The 8737-nt window shown below is 49.2% G+C and overlaps 1 protein-coding gene and 1 non-coding gene across 2 annotated transcripts in view; one reads left to right on the top strand and one right to left on the bottom strand.

The window, feature by feature from the left end:
- MAP3K21 (mitogen-activated protein kinase kinase kinase 21) overlaps positions 1 to 8737 on the top strand; it is a 49747-nt gene that overhangs the window by 38559 nt on the left and 2451 nt on the right. The window contains exons 6-9 of the mRNA XM_023519776.1: positions 514 to 630; positions 7672 to 7822; positions 8109 to 8206; positions 8727 to 8734. Of these exons, the coding sequence (XP_023375544.1) occupies positions 514 to 630; positions 7672 to 7822; positions 8109 to 8206; positions 8727 to 8734 (374 nt within the window). The remainder of the gene's footprint in view (positions 1 to 513; positions 631 to 7671; positions 7823 to 8108; positions 8207 to 8726; positions 8735 to 8737) is intronic.
- LOC111728921 lies at positions 7462 to 7580 on the bottom strand. The gene has a single exon (XR_002776003.1). It is a non-coding gene; the product is annotated as a 5S ribosomal RNA (ribosomal RNA).

Genomic DNA, 8737 nt, shown 5'->3' on the forward strand with positions numbered 1-8737 from the left:
GACAGCACCAGGATGCACTGAAATCCAGAGTCTTCCATTTGTTTGTTTCTAACGATTTCAGACTGAACGACGGTGGTCACTCTTCTCAGAGGATTATGCCACGGGAGGTACCTATGCAGCTTCGCTTCATTTTCTTCTGTGCGCCCATGTGTGTGTGCATGTGTGTGTGCCTCTGTGTGTGCGTGTGCATGTGTGTGTGCGTGCGTGCATGCATGTGCGTGCATGGGTGTGCGTGTGTGTGCGTGCGTGTGCATGTGTGTGTGCATGCATGTGTATGCGTGCATGTATGCATGTATGTGTGTGCGTGTGTCTCGGTGTCTCACTGTACCTGACGCACAGACCGAATCATTATCGACTGACTTGAACCCCAAATGGAAGCTGCGTCAGAAACAGACTGCGCTACACCTCATTCTTCCCACCTGGCCGTTCTGCTTCTCTGGCTACGCACTGAAGACGTCGCTGCGAAAATAAAACCGCGAAATCTCAGTTCTTCCTCTTGTTCACATCCACCAGATTTCCAGCACAAAATCACCGTGCAGGCCTCTCCCAGCGTGGACAGACGGAGGCACAGCCGCAGTTCCAGCCCGCCCAGCAGCCCCTCGGTGCTCCCCCGGCTCCGCGCCATACAGCGTAAGCGCCCCCGCCCCACCGCGTGGCTCAGGGCTGCTGTGCTGGTCGCTGGCAGCAGCTGGCCAGGGCTCGGCTCAAGCAGACATGGTTTCATAACTTAAGCATATGGCATTTAATAGGTGTCACGACTATTTGGAAAACAAAATCTAGCCTTACGTGCCTTAATCTAATTTCCTTACGGTCACAGTATTTTTCTGTTCTACCCAATTCGCGATGCGAGCAGGCCGCAGAGTAGAGAGTGAAATGCCGTATCTTGAGACATTTTAGTTACACACTTGGATACAAAATTAGCATAACTTAATTCTACCACGGGCATGTTTACGGATATTTTGAAAAATGAAATCAGGAACTTTAGGTTACTTCCATTTCTTTCCTTGCTTTGGAAAGAAAAAAAAAGTATTTTGCTCTCTGAGGTTTAACTTTAACTTTGTCAGTATTGACCGACCTAGAACTTCAAAACGCCATGTAGTATTTTTCTTTTAGAAAGAGCGGTCGGCCTTTCTGAATCCACAAAGCTAATTTGCCTGTCGCCGTTGCGCTGGGTGAGTTTCAGTTAGCCCCTGAATCAGAGTTCAGTTAGCCCCCAAATCAGAGTTCAGTTAGCCCCCGAATCAGAGTTCAGTTAGCCCCAGAATCAGAGTTCAGTGGCATGAAATAAAACGACCGGTTATTTTTAAAGGCGAGTCCAAATAAACCTCAAAAGCAGGCTAAACAAAAGAGCGCGTTTGACGTGGACATGGCTCGTCTGGCCATGCGCCTGAGTTGCTGGGTCGGTAAATTCCCATCCTCGCCTTTCCCCACCACACTTAATTACTGCTGCTCCCCATCTCGACTTGGAGAATGAAATTCCAAAGAATATTCTCTCTCCTCAGGCCTGCAAGCGATTGCTTTTTGCTTTTTCTTTTTTTCTACTGAGGGTAAGGAAACCTTGGCGCTGGCGGACTTTTTTTTGAAGCTCCAGGACCCCAGTCTCTTCACAGTTAAAGGAAAACGATCTAAATGAATGTGTAATCTTAGAACTTAAAGTACCATCATTTTCTTATAATTAGTCTTTCCGAGAAAGCGCTTTTCACGACGCCACACTTCGGACCTTGTCCTTGCCCAGATAGAGGAAAGGCTTAATTAAAGGAACCAGAAGGCACAAGGCTTGTCTCTCCCAGTGCAAAGGTGACAGGCAGATTAGCTTATGTGAACCTATGGTGACATGTCATCGTCACCCAGAGTCCACAGTTGACACTGGGATTCACCCCTGGCGTTGTATTTTTTGTGGGTTTGGACAGATGTACAGTGACATGCATCCGCCATTATGCAGTCCTGTGCTGCTGACCCGTGGGGACACATTCTGAGAAACGCGTCGCTAGGCGGTTTCATCGTTGTGTGAACAGAGGCACGTGTGCACACCTGGATGGTGCGACCCCTCCTGTAACTGTTCGTGCTGCGCTTTGCACAACCGGCAGTGCAGTAGGCTTGTTTACACGAGCATCGCCACGGACGTGAGAGTCATGCGATGCGTGTCACGATGGTGGCATCCTCGGGGACGGGTGTTTTTCAGCTCGATTATAAACTACGGAACCCCTGTCACATGCAGTCAGTCGACCAAAACGTCGTTATACGGCACATAATGTCGCACGGAGTATTTCGCTGTCCTAAAAATCCTCTGGGTTTCCCCTGTTCACCGCCCCGCCCTCCAAGCCTTGGCGACCACGGATCCTTCCACCGTGTCCGTGTTTTTGCCTTTTCCAGAATGTCATAGAGTTGAAACCACACAGCATGTGGCCTTTTCCGATTGGCTTCTCTCACTGAGCCACGTGCATTGAAGTTTCCTCCGTTTTGCTTTTTCATGGCTCACAGCTCATTTATTTTTAGTGCCAGATAATATTCCATTCTCCGGGTGGAACACAGTTTATCCGTCACCCACTGGGTGAGGGACGTCTGGTTGTTTCCAAGTCTTAGTTTTGGCGGCCGTGAATGAAGCTGCTGTCAACGTTCGTGAGCAGGTTTTTGTGCGGACTTTCTCAGCTCCTTTGCTTACGTACCAAGGAGAGCAATGCCTGGATCACGTGGTCCTTTTTGTAAAACCCACCAACAGCCCAAAGTGCCCGTTCCATGTCTCATCCCCACCAGCAGTGAGTGGCAGGCTTACTTCTCATCCTTCAGTTGTGAAGTCACATCTGGATAAGACTGGCCAGGCCCAAGATCTGTACGAAATCGAATCCCTGTGGGGTCGAAATGAAGCCGCTCAGGGAGCGTGCCCACTGCCCCCGAGCAGCAAGGTCCTCGGCGTCCGCTCTGAAGTGACAGGTGGAAACGCCGGAAGTCAGGTCTTCCAGAGAGGCCCAGCTCTGCGTGTGCGGACCGTTCCGTCGCGTGCTTAGCCTGAGTCGTGGTACTCTTCTCCGACCCAGGTGCTCCCAACAGCTTCGTTTCTGTGTCTCCTCTGGCCACTAGCTTACACAGGTGTCCCATTGTCATCACGATGCAGTGTCGTGTGGCAGTTAAGAGCATGGTCTCTGGAGCCACCCTGCCTGGGCGCGAAGCCCCCTGTGCCATGACTCTGGACAGGCCCCTAGCCTCGTTGCCTCGGGCTCCGTTGCTGTAAACTGGGGATGCACTCTGCAGCAGTTCTGTGTGGGAGCCGAGCAGGACCGCCGAGCACAGGGCATTGTGGGCCTCACTCTGTCACAGCATCGCCGGGAGCCGACTCCACGGCCTGTGACACACACAGGATGCGGATGTAAAGGGTCAGGTGGGTATAAAGCGCTTAGAACAGCACCTGGCACGTGGCAAGAGCTCCGTGTGTGGACGGTCGTTACGGTCGTCATTTTTACTGTTGTTCTGAAGCTCTGTGTGGCCTTACAGTCTCTCACTGCCATCTGCCTTTTGTAGCACTGGCTACACCCACCGTGCAGTTTCTGCCCCTCCCAGGTAGACTAGGGTGCACTTAGACGCACACCTGACTCGGGAATGAACTTCTTTTCACTATGAGTTGTTAACGTCTGGCACGTTTCCCCTGGACCAAAGATGGTAAACTTGAGAAAAACGGATTATGAAAGCATCGTGAGAAGCAAAATACAACCTCTGAAACTGAAGGAAAGAATAATTATGTGTATCGAGAGAGACGGGAATCATTTCGGTGAACTTGAGCAGCAAAGAGATTAGCCCCAAAGGCTGTTTAAAGCCAAAGTCAAGGGCCTTACAGGGTAGGATGGACTTCGGATAAAAACGTGGGTCTTTCACCATCATCCCGAGAATCTCTGTCTGCTAAAGAGAACACCTTCTGATTTTTGCACACAATATTTTCTTACCATCTTTTCTTAGTATTGCTTCCTTTGGCTTACTCTCATGACTGGTATTGTTAAATGATGCTATACTTAAGGCACACTTCTCTTTGAGAATGAGAAACGGTAGAATTCACTAATCCTCTGGGGATTTCCGGTTTCGGGGTACGTCTTATGGTCGATGTCTTAAAGCAAGAGCAAAGCCCACCTCTTCCTTGCCGTCCAGGAGAATCAGGTGGTGGAAAGTCAATCACAGCCTCCTGTTGTTTCGGGAACCTGCTGCCACCGCAGCAGTAACAGAGTGTCACAGTGGGTGGGAACCTCGGAGATGGTTGGAACAAGCTGAATGTCAGGAGCCCTCCCCGGCTCCACCCCGTCCTACTCGTCAATCTGCTTAACAAGCAAAACCAAAAGAGCTCTGCTAACTCAGTGGAGTGACGAGGAGCAGGCACCGGGTTACAGGGGGCGGGCGGTAAGCCACAGCTCTGTAAAGCAGAGACCTCTGTGACCCAGCCCCTCCCACGATTATAACAACAGTTAACATCAGTGATCAGCAGCTAAGCGTCAGGCACCGTTCTCAGCTACTTCCATACGTTAATCCATTTAATTCTCAAAACAACCTCATCAAGTAGATACTCTTGCGATTCCCGAATGACACACGAAGCGGCTATGAAATTGACCTAACTCAGCAGCTATGAAGTGGGGAAACTGGACTCGAACACAGCTCCAGAGCACGGACTCTTGACCATCCCCTTCCCAGGACAGTAAAAGTTCAACTAATGTTGAAACATTAATTGATGAACAAACCGAAGCTGAGAGACCGTTGCTGGCTCCTGGGCTGGAGGCTGGCACACTGTAGTTGAGAAACACTCACGTCTGATCACCCCCAGCCTAAAGCTTTTCCCATCACACTCTGCCACTCCTTCCTGGGAATGAAGGCTGCTGACCCATTCCTCTCTAATTCTACTGTAAGGCTCCTAATGAGAGTGAGCAACTTATTCAGGATTGTCATGCACACATGCTATGTAGATAAATGCACTAACGCATCTATACATACATTTTAAAATGTGGAAAATATTGAAACTCACAAAGCAAGCTTCACCCATAATGCCAGTTTAAAGAAATGATATAAAGAAGTTACATTTCCCTCTTTACATAAGCAGTTCTCTCCCTCAAAGGTGAACACTTGAGCAAAAGTTTGATATCTACGTTTGTTCACTTCTCTGGGCTTCCGGTCAAGATGGCGGAGCAGGGAAACGCGGGGCTCGCCTCCCCTCGCGACCGCGTCAACATCGCAACTAAACTACAGAGCAGCTGTCTTTGGGAGTCGCCTGACAACAGAAGCCCTACAACTGGGGACACACAGCAGAGGCCACCTTGAGACTGGCAGGAGGACATGGACATGGAACGGGCTGGTCCCGCACCCACGTGTGGCGGCGGAGCGTCGGGAGAGGAGTCTCGACTGCAGATGTCCCCCCCGGAAGAGTGAAGGGTCCCGGTCCCACACCAGACTCCCCAGCCCAGGGCTCCAGTGCCAGGAAGAGAGGTCCCCACAACGTCTGGCTGGGAAAGCCAGCGGGGACGGTGGCTGAGTGACACGGAGGGTGGCCGGAGACGCAGACGCTTCCCTTACGGGCCCGCCATGGACTCACCGCGGACGGACTCACTCGCTCTGAGCTCCAGCGCCAGGGCAGCAGCTCGAGGGGCGCCGGGGACACAGGGAGGGACTGAGTTGTCTGGCTTCCGGGCGAGGGCTGGAGGGGTGGCTTCCTCCCAGACAGCAGTGCCGGCCGAAGCCATGGTTCCTGTGCCGAGCTCTCCCCCGCGCGTTGTGCGGATGCAGGCGGCCGCCATGTCTGTCTCCACCAGCCTGACTGACACCGCTCGCCCCGCCCAGATAGTCCCTGAGACCCCGCCCCTCCCAACGTGCAGGCCGCCCAAGCCGCTACCTGTGGCTTCTCCATACAAACAGCCTGTCTTGGCTCAGGCTGCAGACTTTGCTAAAAGCTCTTAAAGGTTCACAAAACCTAAACAAACAGCATCTGGCCTCGGCATGCCCTGTATCTCTTGCTGAGCAGCCCCAAGCCCGGCACTAGTGGCAGCCAGCCTCAGTTTGTGGTTTGGCTTCCCAGAGGACATCCAAGCCCAGGGTGGGTGGCGGCCATCTGCAGATTGCCTGGTGGCTCGTGTCAGGTGGCCCCAGGTAGGGCACAGGCTACGGCTGAACTTGGCCTGTGGCAGGGCCTGTGAGGCCCCGGCCTGCCCACCCAGTGGCCAGCTTTGGTTTGAGCCAGAGCACCACCCAGGGTCACACCTGAGAATGACACACCCAAAGGGCAGACAAGGCAGGCACCAGAGGCCTGCTAAAGCGAATCCTGCTCTGTGGGGTCAGCCCTCCACTGTAGTCACGGCTGGTCCTCACACCGATCAGCCCGAGGGGCAGTCCTTCCCACTGACAAGCAAACAGGAACCAAAGCTCAACTACAAAGTAGGGCACACACAACCCATACAAGGGACACAACATGGAGCACCCAGCTCCGGTGACCAGGAGAGACTGTGCCACTCGCCCGTCAGCCCACCTACTATATAAGGCCAATCTGCTAAGCTTGCGAGACATAACAGTCCTACCTTATACATAGAAGCAAGTACAAGCAGGCAGCCAGAAACATGTCCCAAACAAAAGAACCGAAGAAATCTCCAGAGAGAGAATAAACAAATGAGACAAGCAATCTACCAGATGCAGAGTTCAAAACACTTGAATCTAATATTATAATTTCAACTATACTTGAAAAAATAAAAATGAAAAAATTTAAAAAAACTTCTGTATGTGTGTATGTACACAGATGCATAAATACTTAAGTTTTAATGAAAATGGGTTATATATGTGTTACATGAACCTTGTATATGAGTTTTACATGAACTTTGTTTTTTTATGTGCCCGCAGAGTATAGATATGTCATAATGTTTTTAATTGTGTTTTTAGAACATCCAGTATGTTACAGGATTATGTTTCTATGTGTATAGTGATAATAGCCATTTTTTGCAGTGACCATTTTTTCCAAATCAATTGTAAGCACACTTGAGGCTGGAGGGACAGCATATAGGTGTGTCAGCAAAACGTGTCATTATATTAAATGTGAATATCAACCTCCCGGTGAGACGATGAAGAAAAGACTAGACTGGGGAAACTGTTAAAATATTTTCAGATTTTCAGAGGTCTCTGTGGCCAAACTGCTGTCATGACTGAGCGAAACTGTGATGACTGATGAAAAATGGCCTGTTACAATTTTAAAATATATCTTTAAAGTTCAAAACTCAAATTGGTTTGATTAAAAAGTTAGGGTACTACGTTAGTTTTAAATGTTCAGTTTGGCTCTCCCTCTCCCCAATAGAATGAAATCGTTGTTTCTCATTTCCCTCGAATTTCTATCTTTTAATTTATTCCACGGTTCTTGCTATTTTTCTGATAAGAGAAAGCAGTTTGTCATTGGTAGAGCAAAAAATCACTTCTTAGTTGTTTTCATGTTCATTATTTACTTTTTTTTTTTTTTTATCCCTACAGCACCTGGTCTTCCTAGGTGGTCTCCCATCCAAGTACTAACCAGGCCCAACCCTGCTTAGCTTCCGAGATCAGACGAGATCTGGCGTGTTCAGGGTGGCGTGGCTGTAGTTCATTATTTACATATTTTAAGTAAAGTTTACAACTGATTTGATTCATTTAACTTGAAATTTTTTTAATTAATGATCAATGCTCTCTGTTCAGTGACTTCAGATGAAAGCAATAAGACTTGGGGCAGGAACACGGTCTGTCGACAAGAAGAATTTGAAGATGTAAAAAGGAATTTCAAGAAAAAGGGTCGTACCTGGGGACCAAGCTCAATTCAAATGAAGGAAAGAACTGATTGCAAAGAAAGGTATGTGTGTGACATCTGGTGGTTCCACTGTGTACTGTGACAGACTGCAGTGTTTTTTAAATATCACAATGACCTGACAACTTTTAAAAAAATATTAGAATAATACAGAGATATCGGAATATTAATTTCTAGGGTGAGTTCATCATACTAAATTATTTAAGCAGTTAAAAAATTCTCTGATCTATTTTCTGTCTCATTTTGAGGTTTTATTTGTGCTTTATTAGCTCTTCAAAACCTAATTTGTCATGTGGTTGTGCTGTATTAAAATAAACATCTTTTCTTGTAGAATAAGACCTCTCTCAGATGGCAACAGTCCTTGGTCAACTCTCTTAATAAAAAATCAGAAAACCATGCCGTTGGTATCATTATTTGTGGACCAGCCAGGTATGTGCTTCAGGAAGCCTGACTCGAACAGGTGACCGGGGTAGCTGGCCGGCCTGGGGAACACCCTTTGGCACCCGCAGATCTGATGCATGGCTGTCCTTTCACGCACGGCGAGCTGTGGGTCTCGGGCCTGTCACGTTTACCTGGACGAGGAAGAGGCACGTGTTGTCCGCTAAACCACAGGGCGTGTGGCTATGTGTGCGCCTCTCTGTGTCCTGATGACTTGTCTTGTTTCTATGGTAATCTGATCTTCCGTGCTCGTGAAGAACCGCTTCCTGAAGGACAAGAGCCAGCAGATGGCCCTGCGGGTTCCTGCGCAGGGACCTTGAATGCTCGTGCCCCCGACAGGGGCGCCCCCTTCCTTGGGGGCCCCCTGGGCGAACCATCCGCTAAACTGCAGAGGGCGCCACCGTGTTTTGACTCAGAATATTTATTAGACTTCGGCTTTATCGTACGGTACAGTTTAGGTGATGGTTACTGTACAATGCTACTACACGTGTGTTTTTGTACCTTTATCCAGGTGAGGAAGCC

Source organism: Pteropus vampyrus, unplaced genomic scaffold (genome assembly GCF_000151845.1).
Source record: "Pteropus vampyrus isolate Shadow unplaced genomic scaffold, Pvam_2.0 Scaffold237, whole genome shotgun sequence".
NCBI classification, from domain to species: domain Eukaryota; kingdom Metazoa; phylum Chordata; class Mammalia; order Chiroptera; family Pteropodidae; genus Pteropus; species Pteropus vampyrus.